This window comes from Lottia gigantea (genome assembly GCF_000327385.1).
Source record: "Lottia gigantea unplaced genomic scaffold LOTGIsca_8, whole genome shotgun sequence".
Lineage (NCBI taxonomy): Eukaryota > Metazoa > Mollusca > Gastropoda > Lottiidae > Lottia > Lottia gigantea.
The window spans coordinates 1,701,474-1,720,919 of record NW_008710662.1 but is presented as its reverse complement, the minus strand read 5'-3'; the positions used below and the strand labels follow the sequence as shown (position 1 = coordinate 1,720,919).

General features: G+C 34.4%; 2 protein-coding genes across 2 annotated transcripts in view; both read left to right on the top strand.

The window, feature by feature from the left end:
* LOTGIDRAFT_91538 (hypothetical protein) overlaps nt 1–565 on the top strand; it is a gene marked incomplete at both ends in the record, with an annotated part of 52,932 nt that extends 52,367 nt beyond the window's left edge. The window contains one exon of the mRNA XM_009066921.1: nt 456–565. Within this exon, the coding sequence (XP_009065169.1) occupies nt 456–565 (110 nt within the window). The remainder of the gene's footprint in view (nt 1–455) is intronic.
* A 17,396-nt stretch (nt 566–17,961) lies between these two features.
* On the top strand, nt 17,962–19,131 carry LOTGIDRAFT_155354 (hypothetical protein; the record flags this gene model as incomplete). Its single annotated transcript, XM_009066920.1, has 1 exon — nt 17,962–19,131. The coding sequence occupies one exon, from the start codon at nt 17,962–17,964 to the stop codon at nt 19,129–19,131; it is 1,170 nt and encodes a 389-aa protein (XP_009065168.1).
* Nucleotides 19,132–19,446: the final 315 nt, after the last annotated feature.

The following is a 19,446-nucleotide window of genomic DNA, read 5'->3' as shown; positions in this document are numbered from 1 at the left end:
TCTGCACATTAGCCTTTAGCTTGTGTTATTAGAGTATGACCATCAGTAGAATACGGCCATCTCAAAACCGTGTTGGCTCCTTATTAAATATCGAACATCCCAATTGTTCGACTTCGTAGAGGTTTCATTTCCTTGTGTATTACATATTGTTTTGCTTCTCGGTTTTTTGCCAAAAGATTTCCGCTTCACTTCAGTATATGCCGTGAAAAGAAATAATAATTTGGCATGCCTAATTTTCCACCTCGGTAGACTGACGATCTCCAGTTCTTGATGAATCAATACATTATCAATATCAAATTATATCAATCAAATACTTTTCTGAAAATAAGATAATTGAATCTAAATAATATAAGAATTACTTCTGAAAATTACCCTTGGTGCATGATTTATCAGATCTGGAGATCTTTCGGTTCCATTGGGTCACGGAACTAAAAAAATGTATCTTTATATTTCAGGTGTATTGTACTTTGTTAGTTCAACTGTAAATCCTATACTTTATAATGTGATGTCAAGGAAATACCGACAGGCCTTTAAGAGAACATTATGTCGTTGTTGCCTTGGAAACGACTATGCTAATGACTTGAGTTTCTTTCGCTCGACGCCTTCCGTAGGAACCGGAACTACCGTGGCCATTTATTCTAACCAGAAATTGTTCGCGAAAAATAAATCGGTGAAAAATGGACTTCTGGAAAATTCGAATTTGTGATAATTTCCGGTGGTAGATAAACAACCCGATTGTATTTCAGATTACAATCTATTTGTTTCGGGAACCAAAACGGGGATCTACCTTTGTATCGAAGGTGGAAATGACTAGCTGACTCGTCTAAGCCTTTGTTACATTAGTTACATATTTTATCATGTTAATATTTCATTATCAATTAATATTTATTTCTCGGACATGTGTAAGCAGAAATTCCATATATGTATTGTTTCACTGACGTACGTGTTTATTGTATGTTTACCACGTCATGTTTCGCTTGATTCAAGTGAAGCATAATCAGAAATTATTATAAAAATGTGCTCGATTCTTCATGTGACATGGTGTGATGTAACACAAGAACTTCTTTAACAGACTAACAAGTTTATATAAGTTCTTCACCGGATATTGCAATATTTATTCTTGATTATGACTTAATGTCGGATTATCAATAAAATGTTGATTATGGGAATAAGTCACGTAATCCGGAGAAGTCTTTGGGCAAATATGAAATGACTTTCAAGCCCGATACATGAATATGTTTGGTTTGTTAGATTGTAATGAAATGGAAGAGAACATTTCTATATTTCGCTAATGGTTTCCGTCATTCTTGATACACCCTTGAAATTGCACGCATTTCATTTTCATGCTTATCATGATTTAGACTTTTTGCAAAATTATATCTATATTGTGACTTTATGTGGTACTTGAAATAAATGTCGATCGGTAGAGTTTTACCAAAATGAACCAGAAGAATCGCCCACTATATCCAAATTCTAGATTGTTCTACATCTGATGTATTCACGATAGAGGTAAAAGTGTTCTTCATACTACACATCAAATGAGCTACATCTGTGTTTGCAGTTCTTTAACAAAAGATTGTTAAACCTTCGAAACAAATTCAATCACGTTCAGATGGACACCATCATAAATTGAAAATGTCGACACGTACAAATACAACCAAGTGGGAAGGTGGTTTGTGAATGGAGAAACTGTCACTAAAGCAACTTTAGCATGTCAGCTTTTCGAAATCATTGGGTTAAACAAGGAGGTTGAAATTAAAAATTGTCACACACTGCCAAACTTTTGACCATTCCTGAAAAAAAAGAGCTTCAGCATTTTCGCAATGCGAGATCACAGTAATTTGCATCGCCAGGGTTTAAAATTCCATTTTGACTGTTTTTAAGGTTTATGCGCGAATACACATGCATTTTTTTTTAAATCGAAAAAAAAACTATTGATGCGTTTAAGAGGAAATGTGAACGGATTGACGGACGGGTGGACATGGGTGCCGACAAAATACGTTTACACAAGTACATTAATGTCTCATCGTGAGTTGGAAGCTTTTTTTCATTTAGGTTTTCCGTCTTCATAAGTCCTCCCAGGTGCCTAAGAGTTAAGTAACGGATTGATAAGAAACTTTGGATAATTCATATGAAAAATATTAAAAACACATTTCCATTATCAATAGAAAAACCAGTTCAATGAGAATTTCAAGAGGCTCAGACAAATCAAACATGTAAACAACTTATTTCTAATGAAAAAAAAACACACAGGGCATGCAATTCGGGTTGCTTCCCTATTAAAATTGTGTGGATTCTTAACATGTTGTTTTAAATAATTCCAACTGAATGATATATTGATTTTTATCAATAAATAGCTTTTCTATTATCTTTTAGAAATCATATTCTAACAATCAGCCTAACGACTTGCTGGGAATTTTACATATTTCTACATAATACATCGATTTATTATTAATTAGAAATTGGCAACTATTTTTCATTTTAGTTTATGCTTCATTAATATAACTTTATTCATATCTATAAGCAGTTTCTGAAAAGTTCTAATTTACCGTAAATATGTAAATGACTTAATTATTTTACTGAAAGCTTTCTTAATACGAAATTATAATTGTTCAAGAACATGGAGATTTGAAAGTGTAACAGAGATCTTAATCGATTTTTAAAACGACACATTTATTTAGGACGAAAAAATGCAAATAGTATGCATATGTGCAAAAGTCGAGCGCCGTTCTTTTCTGTTCCAGGTTTGAACGAAGTGAGAACTGAATTTATAAACAGAAGTAATTGGATTGTAGTTTAAACAGATTATACAATTTACGCCCATTTTAAACGTGATATTTGTTCACGTATGATTTTGTTTTAAATAGATTCATTATTGTCATTTCATTGTAATAAAAAACATTGTTGCTTTTTATTTTGTTTATCTCTTTAAATTCTTAGACTGAAAAATTGTCCTATTGTTTTATTAGAAATCTTTACTTTATGACTTGTAAAGACAGTGCTATTATGGTATTGACTCATCACCATCGCTCGTTGCAATTGTCAGCTAACAGCAAAAAATGATAAATTGTACAGTACATCAAATCTTTGTGGTGTTGTTATCAAAACGATGTTCTTGAATTAAGACCTTATTACAATAGCAAAATTTGAAATGATTCAATATGACAGTGACTGCATTAATCCAAATCAATCACGACTGAAAGGAGGCATACATCTTACATAACACGTCTTTTTATGATACATGTATATGTTTTAGATTCGGTACAAGTTTTAAATTTCATCTTAACATTCAAATCAATATTGTATCCAGAAACGTCAGTTTTTATAATAGTGGAATCACTATTTATGCACTTTTAGACATGTTTTGATTAAATACGAGAATCTTTTATCTTTTTAAAAAGAGTTAAACGCATTCTATTGCTTAAGTCACACCCTCTTGAGTCTGATTAAAATTTCAGCCCATCTATCTCTAAATAAGCTTTTAGAAAAAAGGTGCAGTCGGAGGTTATTAGAATACACACACCTATTCCGATGCCGACCCTATTTGACACATAAGATACTGACAATATAGAGCAACAAATGTTATTGTAATCCAAATGTTAATTACGCTCAGAAGTTGTATAACAGCTGACTATCACTAACCGTGTAATTGCGTGATGAGATATTATGACGAGTATTCCTACTAGCAATTGGAGAACACTGGTCAATGCATCGGTAAAAACTACAGCCTCTTTCGTGTGTACAAGAAATCTGGACGGACGTTTAAAGGGTCTACATTTGCATTGGTTGTTATTGAAGAAAATGACAAAAAACTGGAGGTCAATTGAAGGTCGAAAGAAAAACAGACACACGAAGGAAACGATATTATCCTTTTTGAAATATGCCTACAATCAAAGTCTGAAGTTTGCAGTTGTCTACCCCAAAAGCTGTATTGAAAGGGAATATTAATGGACCAAAGGTGAAAAGATAAGTAGCGACCCTGTAAGTACTGGTAACATATCACTGTTTTTATATAAAAAAAAGGGAACTGGATTTTCTATAGATTCTTTGATGTATTTCTAAAGTTTCAGTTTAAGGTGACCGTGAAAAGATTCAAATCAAATATTTAACGGAATTCGTATTGCCCCAGGGAATACAGTTAGAAGGAGCATGCTCAATTAAATCACTGCTTCGTTGCGATACCAATTCATTAATGGACCTGGTCATAAAATTTATCGGGTTACTTAATCTATTTGAAATGAATTAAGGGGTATTACGATCCAGACAACACGATATTAATCATTTCTTCAACTTAAATCGCTATTTCTGAATTTAATGCCTCCAGGGACTAGCTACTATCATTAATAATTCGGATTGTATTATTTCTACCAAAGTTTCAAAGACGTCGGAAACCTTTGTCTGTTCCCCTTTAATATATAATGTTAATGATTCTTCAATTTTTTTTTCATTGACTAATAATAGAAATAATGGTTTTGAATGTCATTCTATGGAAGTTTCTCTTTTGATCTTTCGGGATCCTTTGGGATCGTGCGGTTCAGCATTGCGCAATCAAACATGCTTTGAATTCAGTTCTGAGATCTGCTGCGATCGACCGCCACATCTAAATATTTGTCCTTAATCATTCCATAAATGTCAAGAAATGAGATCGTTAAACGCCTAGACTGTCAATTGATCTCTGAAGCCCCTCCATATTATGTGTGTCCAAATGTCAACATGAGAACGTCATAGCCGAAAGTGGCGAACTTAAAGTACCTTCTTTCTAAGCACGAAACCCCTATTTTTGTGACGTAAGGTGTAAGGTCAAGCGTCGGGATAAATTACAACGAACAGGAAACATTGGTTTGCTCACACCGAAGAAGAAGGGTGATAACTTGAAAAACTCACATTGTTTATACTTCACACGATCGTTACTTTTTCTATAAATGTTTTATAGGCGAAATAGAGTATCCCACATAGAGCTGTCTTATAGGGGGATATCCCTAATAAAACTCGGGTTTCAAGACAAAAATTCGTTTAATCATAATCAATATAGGTGACAAATACTGAAAATACTGAAAATACATTAATAGCTAAATAAAATTCTCTTCCGAAGTGAAAAACCCCCTTTGAAACTTTCATATGAATGAACTGAAACGCGCAAGTCACTTGTTAGACAGTAACACAATGTTGAAACTGTGTCAGCTATTCTATAGAGAGTTGATTACAACCATTTTACGTTCTGAGTGTACTAAATGCCAAAATAAATATCTTAATTACGTGCTGAATTGGCTTAATATATGAACAAAAAAGCCCGATTGAGTTGCCAGAAACTTACAGATCGACAAGTATTTTTATATCCCGCCTAAATGCACTGTGAATTGTAGTTTCATGCTTCTGCATATGATTATCTTGAAATTAGATTCCGTAATCATTGCAACGAATTCGATCGTTAGTACTAATGAACATAGTAACTTAAAAATTTCTGGAAAAGACGGAAGACCCTCTTCAAGCGTGAACACGTCCTGCTAGACTAATACAAGATATGATAAAGCCATCATCATCATTTATTATCAGTTAGTGCTACTCAGTACGACCGTATTTATATCCAAATGAATATTCGACGTTAGTTACAATAGATTTGCTAACTGAGCACATCTAAACTCTTTCTGCATTTATTTCTACATTTCTAGCCTACAAACAAAGTTGTGTATTTGTCCACCACAAATATTGAAGTAACAGAAATTAGCTAGGATTCTGACAATCGTATCGGGATTATGGCCTTTATTGACAGCTATGATATGAAGTTGTCATATCCAATGAAGGTTTGGAGATAAGTATTTTGTATGATGACAGGTGAAGGTTAGATGCTAGATGATTTATGATATAAAGATGCTCAGATGGCTACAGACTTGTCATATTTTAATAGAATTATCAGACAGGCGATTCTATTAATGATCAGATGCGTGATCGTGTTTCAAGCTCTCCAACTTGACTACAGTTAAGTACAGATACACATTCTAGAACAAATCGAACATAAACAAAGGCAGTTCATAATGTGCTTTAGGCAACATTAAGAATTAATGAGCACATTATTAGTGTTATATAATCTCAATCAATAGGCAAACACAATAAACTGTTCTTCATTCCGTTGCGAATGGTCAACAAATGAGCTCAAATATCTTTGCCTGTAGAATACTATATCACTGTAATGTAAAACATTCTGATAAAATTGCAATTCCATATAAATGTATTGTTTCACTTTCAGTAACGGCGCCAAAACCTGTGCTAAAAATTTTGTCACACAGTGTGTACCTTTTCGAATCCTAATTGTCGCGAGATTTTGCTCAATCAGTACCAAATATGGCCTCGATTCATTGTTTAATACGTTTGATTTAACGCACTTTATGTCAATCCTACCTCCAAATTCAAAGGTAAATGATGACATTCCTGGTGATTGTCATTAATCCAAGATTTATCAGATATTTTTCAAGCATTCATAACTTTGCTATGAATTCAAAAAAATATATAAAAATAGATTACATTAACAAAAACTCGAAAGGTAATTAGGAATTTTATGACCTTAACATGTGGGAAATTTTGCCTTTGGTAATAGCTCTGCAATTTTATCTTATTGGCAAATGAAACGGAAATTTATTTTTTCTTATCGGTAACAGCTTAACCTGGATTCTTAATTATCTTATCAATTTTCTTTGATGGAATTATCATGTTTTCTGACTTTCATGTTTGTCTTATTTATAACTGACCACAGGTGATGCTCGATAAATTGGGTTGTGGGAGTAGAATTTATGAGAGGCGTAAAGATACGGGAGAACCTTATATCTTCTATTTGTTTATACACATCTTCAAAAATAGTTCATTGTGCATTCCTTTGTTTAACTAATTGGCAGCAGTTGAAATTATTGTTTCTTTGTGAATAATAGATAACATAGACTTGAAGTTATTTTACAGTTTGACAACCTATTATTGCCGTCGGTTTGTAGCTTCTGAATTTATATACCCATTCTTAATGTATTTCTGATAAGGGTTAAAACTCGCGCTTGTGTAAAGAACGATCTTCGTAGGTTAGCATAACCTGATAGCCCGGGAAGTTGAAATTGTACAGTTTAGCTCAAAAGATAGTTTGATGTTTCCATCCTTCATATCACCGAATGGTACTTATCTCTAAAAAAAAGACCACAAAACAAAAAACACATTAAATCAAATTATAGATCACATCAATGAAATTTTGATAACTAAATCATTGAGTGTACTGATAATAAAACTGCATTGTAAGTAGACTTCACTTGGTGCATAAGTTGTTTAAGAACATCTTCAATTATCGCTAATTAGCGTTTTAATTCAATGCCAAGGTATTAGGCTTGACCTAAGGATTTGAAAACACTTTCATAAACAGTCAGATCGGTGCAAAATGTGCTTCAGAACAGATCAAAGTTTGAAAGGAGTATCTGCTATTTCAATATATTCTTAAAATGATGACATCACTGCTCCTAAAGCAGATCTGATTTAATTTGGAATTCCAGCAGATAAAGCTGAATTTTTGCCTCCCTTGAACTTTGGGGGTTAAAACATTTAATAAACCTTCCACTACCAAGTCATTGAAGACAGTTTGAAGTATTATCGGGTGTACATATATTTTGTTTCTATCAGCAGATTTTTAGTAAATGATTAAGTTAATTATGTGTTATCACCTTCCTTCTTACAGTATTTCGCATTTCTTTAAATACATGTACTAGATACCAAATTAGACATAAACTTCTAAAAATTGAGAAAAGACAGACTAAACGTGTTAAAATCTATCCTTCATTAAGATTCCGAAAACAAGGGCAAGTCATGTCCTGGTGACAAAAAAGAATCCAGTATTGAAGGGACCAAATGCATTAGCTTCATAAAAAAATTTGAACAACAAAAGCAAATAAAAATGATAATATTCTCGCTACCCAATCTTTACATAAAAAATAAACTTAAGAATACAGAAAAACCACTTAAAGAACAAGAACCAGGAGATTGTGCGCTCCTAACGAAGACTTTTGTCAACCAGAGTTTTGCATATAAACCAGGCCAAGTTACGTAGTCAATGGAAGAAAAACAGAACTTAAAGTCAACTGTGGCATCATACTGTCAGTTAATGACCATTTAAATGCAGCCAGGAACTCCATCAACATCAACCTGAATCAATCAAGAGAACACATAATATTATCATTATTATCAGAGCACATATCCATTACAAATAGTATTGTGCGGAGGAGACAGAATTTGCATTAATCTGTATACATTTTCTCAAATATTTATTGGAAGTATATAATTTATATAATAATTAGACGACTACATAATATGTCCCTAAACTTATCTGAGAAAAATTCTAGCTGTTTTTTTTAACACCAAACTATGAAAAGGTTAACTTAAACCTTGTTTGTTATGATTTTTGTTGGTAAAAGAAAACTACAATATGGATTTAAAGGCCCTTTCCCACTAAAACTTAACAGAAAAGAAAACGAAAAGAAATATTTTCGGTCGACCTTTCACACTCGCAACGATTTTCCGGGAAATGGATCTAAATTACAATGGAAACTATGGCAATATATACGTTTTCTCAATACATATTTCCAGGAATATTATACTACTGAGTTATATTATATAAACTAAAAGACATGCGAGGACGTCTATTTTGAATGAGCTTGGAGATCTCAGAGCCACGCGAACTGAACCAGTTCCACCAATCCTCAGGAATCTTTATAATTACAAATCTTAGCGATTTGTGCTTTGTGTTGAATCGGCTATACAGCCACGGGTCAAATGTATAATTTATGTAAAAAAAAAAGAGGGTTTGAAATTCCCTCCCAAAAAGCTTTCTGAAAATCTCCAAAAGTAAGAAACTATATGTACCCATGACATGCAGTGTAACGTATAACAGAACTTTATTGCTTTTCTTGGCAAATGACAATAGTAAGGCATTGGTCTTGAAAAGGTTCATTTCTTGATGGAAGACATATGCTGTGTTTTGAAGTGTCTTTACAACATAGCTGAGAGATTTAAGAGATCTTGTGAGTGAAAAAATGTTTCTGTTAATTTCAATGACAGACCTTATTAAACAATCTATGTAAGTTTTGTATTGAGGCCAATTATAAGATTATCTATAATGTTACAATCGGATGTTTCGGTTTGCGGGCCTTTGGCTTGGCGGATTAGATTAAGTTCCTTTTGTAATGTTTGCTCATTTTGTTCTTTTATTAATTATTGAAGAGTTTGTAATTTGTAAAATTTGAGTATATTTTGGCCACAATAATTAAAGTATTCATTTACTTTACTACTGTTTTGTTATTGGGGTTACGAATTTCCATAATATGGTTGTTATTGAGGTAAATAAGGGTAACAACATGTAAAAGGTAGAAAGAGCGAGGTATGGTGTAGATCAGTGCTCTTTTCGAATGTGATCAATTAAATAGTACTTGCAGTTTCCAGTTCTTTTGAGTAAATTTGATATTATAAATCTTTCTAAATTTTATATTACTTATATAATTGTTGTTTATTTATTATGTTTGTATGTATATAAGTTGGGCGAAATGCAAAAAATTATTATTATTATTATAGCCCTACTATATCCAATCTATTCACACCTTGAGTGGTCCTTTCAATGTAATCCCTTCATGTAGGCTGTGTTTGGAAACCCCAAATGAAATAACACATATCTGTATTCCTATTCTAATATTTTATTATCAGTAGGTCATCCAAGCTTAACCGGTGATTTGTTGTTTACCCTGAAATAAAATAAAATATTAAAGTTACAAAATAAATGGTACATAGATTATCTTTCTATTTTCTTCATCATAACATTGCCTGTTTTCATTCGCCTTATCAAGATCAGAAAGTAAGTAAGTAAATCATTATTCAAAAAAGAAATTTCTATCTTACCCGACGACCATGGACTTTCTTCTACACAGGCGTATTCCAACTTCCATTTCCCATAGTGACATACTGTGGTAACTTTCAGATGGTAGCCGTCAGAACATTTGAATGGTCTATTATACTTGTCACAGTCTTCAGTAATAGCCCATTCGGCGTGAGCAGGAAGATGATAATCATCACAAACTAAAATAGAAGAAAAATCTTAGAAACATGTCAGAGACCTATATACCCTCATTTCACCAAAGGTTGTTCTGGTCCTGAAAGAACCCGATCTATTTTGTGGTCGATCGGCCTCAGTTTGGCAAAAAAAGTCGTGAACCTGCAAGCTCTGGAGCGATGGACTCCGAGGAAAGGGTACAGTCGTCTCGATATGGACCAGATTATACCAGATTAATTTAATTTTTTTATCTGCTCGATCATCGTCCTGAAACTCCTGTCATCGTCCCAAATCGCCTCTAATCGTTTCTTTCTTTCAACATGTTTATAAACAGTAGTCGGGCCAAAACATTCTTAGAAAATGGTCTCATAAGCAAATTTAACAAAAAGGAATGAAGATTGTCCGAAGGTCCTTTACTTTTGTTTCCTATGGCTTCCTTCGTCAACCTACGCCTATATTCGGCCACTACTTGCGGTGAAAAGCGGGTCTCTACCAGGCCATTGCCGTATACCAACGCAAAATCGATCGTTCGAAGAAGTTCTATGATTTGTCCCTCCGCAATAATCCAGTGGTCGGGACTCCATCGGGTGAAAAAGGGGAACGATTTGAAGCGATTCAAGACGACAATCGGGCCGATCAAAAACAGTAATCATCGGGGACAATCATGTACAAATCTGGCCGATTGGAAAATTCAAACCCTGGTGAAACGGTGGTTAAGCAGTAAGTCTGGGATGCAAATTTCGAATCGCCCGAAACCTGAGGTTGCAGGAAAAGTTGATGCGTAAGCGAAAACCAGATTTGGTTAATGTTAATCAATGATGTACATTTTGAACATTCAGAATAACAAATTTGACCTTGAAGGGTTTAAGTGTAACAATGATCCATTAAGTGACTTTACTGATAATATTAGAGTATTAAAAAGGCATACTTACTCTTGTCATAATATTTATAGGGGAAACGTCTCGGACGATTGGGAGAAGAGTCAGCAAGTTGTAATAAAACCAGGAGAGCAGCGAAAACTCAAAAAAAGTTCTAGAGTTATAGGACATCATGAAACACATCCAAAAACAAGTTTGGCATAAATGCAAGAAATGTGTATCTAACTAGTTTTTAAAAAAGTAATAAGAATTGGTTAAGTTTTTAACTTAATTAACAAGTTTTCGCAATTGGAATTTTTCAAAATATTATTCTTTTGTTATTTTTATTGAAGTGTTTCTTTGGTTGCTTTTTCTAACCTAATAAAATGTATTTTTAAAGTTCCGAATTTCTGCACTTTTTCTATCTTTTTTAAATATTCTAGATTTCTATCGATGTACTGTGGCATTTTGGGCAGAAACTCCACTTCCATGATAATATTCTCACTTGTCGCTTAATTCTTCAGCATTGTAATCTCCTATCATTTGTAATCTGGGCCTCCGTCATATTGGTTCTTTCATGGGAATTTCTCTAGAAAACAATTTTAGAGTCCAGGCACATAAATAATTTCTGATAATGTAACCAAATTCAGTTATTTTAAAATAATATTTTATTGTGTAAAAAACACCAATTTTATGTCAAATATTAAATAGATTTTTAAAATTGTATTCTAAATCGAACAAACATTGTTATAGGAAATATAAATCACATATTAATGACGTGGTGTACATCAGTTGTCAGTAAAGCTTGGAATCAATATATTTAAGGAATGAATGTGGATCTTGTTATCGTTATGGGGAAATAAACGCTGGTTTATCATGTGGTTTTTCTGCTAAAAAAAGACAAAATGTTCTATTCTTCAAATGTAAAAATACCCGAACCGTTGTTGCTTAATTCACCGATATCTGTCAATCAAGTTACCGCCCCGCCCCTAACAATATAGTTCTATAAATCAACAGTCTTATTTGGATGATAGAATTATCAAATATTTATTATTCCATTGAAATATTAACAACAATTGTAAATTTAAATAAATTGAATAGCCAAAGTTGAAATGACTATGCAGTGGCGTTTTTAGAAAACATTAGGCGAGGCGGCCATGCAGGGGGCCATTAAATTTTCTAGAGATGTCACCGGCTATTCTTTTACTATGTTAAATGATAAATCAAATCACGTTGTTGATGATGTTTGTCAAAGATGATACCCCAGCCAATCAGTGTCCCAAATACACAATTTATGGAAGAAAAGGATTGTTACTTTTTTCACAAACAAAATTTAGCTAGAAAGCTGAACAGGCTCTGTTATAGTGCCGAGGTTAAAATTTGAAACATTACAACTGCAAATGCTGTTGAAATTGCAGCCTATATCTTGGATTGTCTTGGAGCGGCAGACTGGCAAGTTTGGGTCTAATCCCTGATCTTATTGAAGCAGATAGATGAAATAATCTTTCACTTGGTGATACTAGCACCACATTTGGTACAGAGGTTCCTCTGTTTAAGATTGTCCCAGATTGTCAAGGAAACGAAATATTTGAGTGATAATAATGTCAACATGTATGTATGGTGACCAGGAAAACCATTTCTCAATGTGTCCACCAATCGAGGTGATTTTAAATTTTGGTGATTTAACAAATATTTCATTTAGAAATGGAAATAATTGCTCTGGAACTGTTGAGTATTTTCTTTCTGTTCTATATTATCTAGTTCGATAAAATAAAAACTCACCTAACAACACTTTGATTAGCTACACACGATTAGCTGTTTGAGGAGGAAACGCAAGTTGTTTTCTAAATTCTCAATCCTGCAGGAACCGCATTACTGTTAGCGTTTGAGACCAAGGCGGCAACATTCGCATCTTCTTCGGCAGTCAGTTTTTCATCCACAATTTGTTTATTGCGTGGCAATTGCATTAAGCTTTGATTAGGAACTCTCCAGGCTTCCATTTCTGTCACCGTCAACAGGAAGGGCTTTTAGCGTACGTATTTTGCACAATCGCCTAGCCCCACAAAACAAATCTTTTTACATGCTGAATGAGTGATGCATTTGTTGATGGGATTGCATCATATGATATTTGTTTTCCGTGTAACAAGTCCAGTCTTGCTCTGTCATCTTTGTATGTTCTTTTCATACAATTTGATAACAAACCTGTAATGTTCTTGTCTTTGCCACGAAAAAGTGATACAAGACAGTCGGTAAAGACATACATGAACAGCATGCTGTAAAAGTGTCTAGTACTAGTATATTACCATGTTAGAATCCTAAAGGCTCAGTCTTGTTTGAGGTTCCTGTGTCATACTTGACGTCCAATAGTAAACATCAAAAGACATGTCTGTCCACTTGTATTTTAATTAGAATGATTTGTATCCTGGGAACGACATGAACATCTTAAACAGAATGTTCCTAGTAAGTCTTGGAAGTCTTTGAAAACAGGGAACTCACAACAATTCTCATGACACTGGAATCCAACGATAGCATTATCTTAGGTAGATTGCATTGTTATTGGCAGAAAAGAAGTGCATGCATTTTCCTTTGAAAGATCTGACCAATTAAAATACTACAAATTTCATTTGAAAGAATGTACAGATAAAAAGTTTGGACTTGGAGCATTTGTCTTATAATCCTACAAAAGAAGCTATTCCTGCTTCCACCACCAGTCCAACCAACCACCAGCAATCTCTATGTAGAGATCCTCAACCAGGACAATAAATTTGTCCACATCATTATGGCCAGGTCATTACCACTAGGCATGTTTTTCAAAGTTTTGGTCTCAACCCTGGCTTGTGAAGCTAGACTGAACAATGCTGATTCATACGATGGGGTATCATTTTTGTATCAGATGAAAAATGAGCATGCCCGGTGTGTATTCCAGTCGAAAACAGTAAATGGCAAATTTTTTAAACTTTCGAGAAATTCGACTTACCTTTCTTTCCGAAGTCAAATACAACGAAATTTCTTTCCTGCAAAGCCTTGGTCATTAAAAGTGCTGTAGCAGGTATATAAGGTAAGAATTTTTCGAGTGACAGTTTGCGATATCAGCATCCGCTGGAAGCGAACGTTAACTTGAGTGACAGTCTGTAAAAGGTTTGTCTTAATCCTGCCTTGTGAAGCTAGACCTAACAAAGCTGATTCAGACCTACTCAGACCTGAAAATAGACACAACATTTGGTATAATGTTTGTATAGTTGAATATACCTTGCGTCTATTTCGGCCTAATATTAAACTTTTGAGGAAGTATTACCCGGATTTCGAGAGAGAAATTAAAAGAAATTTGCTTTCTGGAAAGGTGTGAACACATAGTGTTGTAGCAGACAGACTATGCATAATAATGCATACTGTTGGTTTTGATAATTTCGCAAATGGAGATTGTTGTGCAAGTGGTTGATTTCATTTTGTGTGATAAAACCATAGACATTAAAAATCTCTCTACTGGTGATTTCGGACGATTCTTCTAATATCTTACATTTCTTGGTGGATTTAGAAGATGGTCTTAACCAAAGCTTTTGCTTTTCTATCAATATAAATTACATAGAGGCAATAAGAACGGAACACGTGTCAAAAAGGGAACATTGCCTACAATGGCACAATAGGCACAAAGGGCGGTTTATTTGTTCGTGAAGGTCCACTGCTTTATTGTTGCGGCATTTCTACCACACTAAACGTATAGAGATAATTTGGTAGCTGGTATAAATCAAATTCTATTTTAAAAACTTGAAATAATATCTTTTATCTGTTTTCATACAATAAAATTCAATAGACGAGGACCTTGTAGATTTTGATATGCTATCTGACCATCTACTTTCTACACCTGGTTGGGCCAATGAAAATGTTACATTTGCAAGTTTGTTAAAATAGAATTTGATTTATATCAGCTATTGGGAGGGACCAAAACAAATTATCTTTATACGTTTAGTGTGGTAGAAACACATTCAATCTGTTCTATATCTTTAACTTAAAGATTTGGCATTTCCTTTACCTCAGTGTTTTTGCAGCACAGATGATAAAGTAGTAAGTATCGAATATCTCAGGTAATAATTCTACCTTGTTTCAAGTATTTTAAAAACACTCTCCAGCTTTATCAAATTGACTGGCTGCATGGAATACACCTGCCAATTTTATTATTGGGGAATCTCTAGAATAAAACTGATAATTTATAGATAAAACCTTTGAGGAAGGCAACTCATAAATTCATGTAATTATCAACATGCTGTGCTGATTAATTGAGTTAAAAAAACGTACATGTACTCTCTTCTTAGAGATGACACTGTCTGGCGCTATCCAAGCATGAAGATAGTCAAGATCAATGAATATTGATAATGTTAAGATTGTCTTGGTTAATTTAAGTTTCTATACTTCGTTGAATGATTCGAGGTCAGATACCCAAAGTGATCATCGACATTAAACTTTGGATGTTTAAAAATTTGAAAATGAACACACCAGAAATATTCAAAAAATGTTATTATAGCGCCCGAAAATAAACAACTGGAGAAATGAGCGTTTGGGACTAATATACACGATTCATTGCCATAAAACACCTTTTCAACAGAAATTACAGATGTTGTTCCTAATCATCGCTTGTCTGCTGCTTTGATTTTGAACTCATGATATTCTTCGCATTAAATTATTTCGTTTTGTGTCTATTTTTTTTTCATTATCGGTTTCTTTACCTGCAAGCAAGTAGAGACTACGGAAGTCATTTCAAATATCATGATTATATCTCAAAGAATAAAAAGGAAATCAAGGCTGAATAAGCACCGTTTTTTGCCTGCAGTTATGTCTGTATGTTTCTTATTCAATCAAAAAACAAATCAACATGTCTAACTATTGCAGTTATTAGTTTGGTTTAAAATAATTCTATCGGTGATTGCCTGGTATGTATTATATTTTCACAGAATAGCATGTAAGAAGATTGCTTCTGATTGGGTAGACACCTACGAGAAAAAAATGTTCATTCCAAATAATAAAGTTAAAAAAAAAAGTGTTATATTTTTGCTCTATCATGTGGGGTCGTGAAATTAAATTCGTTTTCGTAATTCGTTAAAAGCCCCAGTGCAAAGATACAAATTTAAAGCTCAACGAAAAAAAAGTAATGTGGCGGAGGTCGCTAGCGATGCTCAGCCTTCAGGAACACATGATACCACTGAGACTGAGTTTATCAATTCGGTGTTTCTCACGGAGAGGTAACATAGACAATATTGTTCAGTACTATATTTATTAACAAAAACCTTTACTATTTAAAACACTGCAAAAAATTTGAAATTTGAACTAAACGCATGAGAGCTATTCATATGTATTTTTATTCTGAACGTTCTAATTCTAATTCTTTAAACCAGAAGGTAACTGAATGCAACAAAAGGCGTTTTATATGGAAGCCGAATGCGACCATAACTATTCTCGACTTCTTGCCCACAAGAAAGCATAACGTTGAGACGTTTCTGTCATAGATAGATGGTTAAAGGCAATAGAAAACGATTTTGTTTTATTAAAGAAGATAACTAAAAGTAGAAGTAACTAACGTATGATGTCCTCTTGTACTGTTACATCTATACATGTAGGATTCTGACAAGGAAGTAAATGAAAATATTAAAATGGTCGTGGTATTTTTGATTGGTTAATACTAAAATCTTATATAAGTTATGTCTAAGGGGCTTCTTTCAAGATCAAAGCTGTGTGTTTCCTCCTTATCAAGTATGCAATAATGTGTCCCTTTTAATCGGTAAAATGCCTTAGGCAGAAAAAGAGTAATTTAAATTTGATAGTCAGGGATATAACTATTAAAGTACCTATTCTATTGGTTAAACTAACGAGATCCAAGATGTGGGGGTGTTATCTTTCCTTGACTTGGTGTTTTCAAATATCCTGAGGATGGTTAATAGAGAGTCTATTTGATACCGTCATCATCAGGTGGACTCAATTATAAATCACGTATGTTACAGATTGTTTAATTCGAAATAACACATCGCTTAACTGCAATGAATGACTATCCCACTCCAGTTTTAGTTTTAATTATGCACATTTTTATAGTATTTGAAACACTTAAAGTGTTCTTTACTAAACTACCAACAATTATCCCTGTGTTTATTATTTGAATAGGCCTAGGAAGTCCGCCAAATTAATATTATCTTCAATATTATGTTTACTCATGGTTTAATTTCTTAAACTCCCTGTGTATTTACATTTTAATGACGTTTTCTCTGTGATTGGATTCACTAAAAGTTTATCAAAATTAATGAAAGTATCTTAGAGCAAGTGTTGCTGATTTGAAAAAGTCTTTCCCTGGTCATAAGAAAATTTGACCAAATTTATGAAAAATTTACACCAAAATTTAGAGAAATGTGCCCTGTAACTAACGTATTTGAAAGTTTTTTAACTAAAAGAATCCAGCCGGTAATTTTTAAACACCAAAAATATTTTAAAAGATCACGTAAGGTTTTTAAGTTCGTTATCCTTTTTGAAAGCTGGGTAATTGAATAAAATAAACGCCTAATTGTAGAGAAATATGTCTCCTTAGTTCTAATCAATTTACAATTCACTAATCCAAATTATTTTATCAAATATTTCTCATGTTTATTTATTTTATATTTTTGTATTCTTGATTTCTGTTTATTTATGTTTTTTATTTATGTAAATTGTACTCTGAGATAATCTAATCCTCCTGAATTATTACTCAGATATAATCAAAATCTAATCCAATATTTCTATAATCCTCAATTGATCAAAGATATGACTCAACTAATTAAGAAATCAAAAATAATCCTAATCCTCAACTGATCAAAGATATGACAGGATTCACTCAATAATTTTTAGAAAATCAAAAACCTGTATTAACTGACTACTATATAAATCGCAAATTCAATCTCATTTCATAACCATTCCTCGACACTTGAAAAAGGATAATGTTTCGAAAACCGGTTCGTGTCAATTGCCATATACAGTTTCCTCCTGTTACATCCGCTGTACATTCCCTTCTAACCCCAAGTTATTTTCATTATGCTCACCAACTACAACAACCACTGGCAAGAAGCCAGAAATAGAAACACTAATCGTCAACCAAACCAATATCACGTACCCTACAACGGCCCTGTCTTCCACCGACCTACCAATCGCCGACCACCAACCAACCCATCCAGCTATATCCAACCACATCGCCGACCTACCTACAACACAGCCTACCAATCACGAGGTAACCATCGACCTGACCAACAACAGAAACGACTACCAGCCCACCGACGCCAACCAGTCCCCACTCATAAGGAGGAAGAACCCTTTGTGAAGGTGTTCTTCCAAGTTTTGCAGTGCCTCCATCATTTGGCAATCCTTACCCTTCAACAGCAAGGCCAACCAGCGTTTACCTTCAAACGCAAAGTCTCTGAGTTGGATAGTTTTATCCGTCCAGCAATGAAAACATCAGCTGTCGATGCGAATATTAGATCCCTCAATCGGACATGGCTCTGTAAGGTTACGCAGGTCCTGATCGACCATTACCAAACCACACTTCAAGAGAAGCTGACCACCATTCGTACCAAGTCTTTATCATCACCTGCCGTCGACCGCATCGTTTCCCATGCCCTGTCCTGGGCCCGTTGCTCCTATGGGAAACGTCTCACTCAAGCTGTAATCTCCAAATTCTACCAAACAATCAACGAAACAAAAACCAGAGTAACCATATCTCTACCGACTGAAATGGACACTACACCTGCACCATCTAGAGCCACCACATTGCCGAACCAAACCCCTAAACGAGCCCGAAGTTCACCTACTCCTAGTCCAGCAGACATAGGTAAACGCTCTCGTAGAGAGGGCACACCCCTTCTCTTTTCTCTTTCAGACTCGTCTTCGCCTTCCACACCATCTGAATCTTCACCACGTGATCCAGGATCCGCCAACCTTTCTTCCTTCTGTGCGTTTTTGGACCAGCAAACCACCCCTCAGTCTCCATCCAAGTCGAGACGTGTATCCAGACCTCCCCCCCCCACCCCCTCGAACCAGATCCCAGTCCGTTCCCAATGCTACAATTCTAACAACTACCAAACCAGTACCAATCACACCGTCGACGACCATTATATCCGCTACCAAACCGTATTATCACCAAACCAAGGACAAATCATTATGGAAACTACCTGCTCTAAAGAAATCTACCTTAATAATTGGATCATCTAACCTGAATCGAATTACCAAAACCAGTTCAGACACCGAAATACATTCTTACCCCGGTGCCCAAATCCATCACATACAGTCAATCCTGGAATCATACGACCATGATCCCAAACCTACTACCATTATTCTTCATGTAGGCCTCAACAACCGTGATCAGATAGCATAGACCTCCTTTAACCAAGCCCAGAAATTAATCGCCACAGCCAACAAAACCTTCCCAAACTCCAAGATCCTCTTCACATGTATACCCATTTCAAATAAAATCTCGAAGAAAGCACAACAGAACCTCAGCACTCTCAACAACATGATGATGGAGTC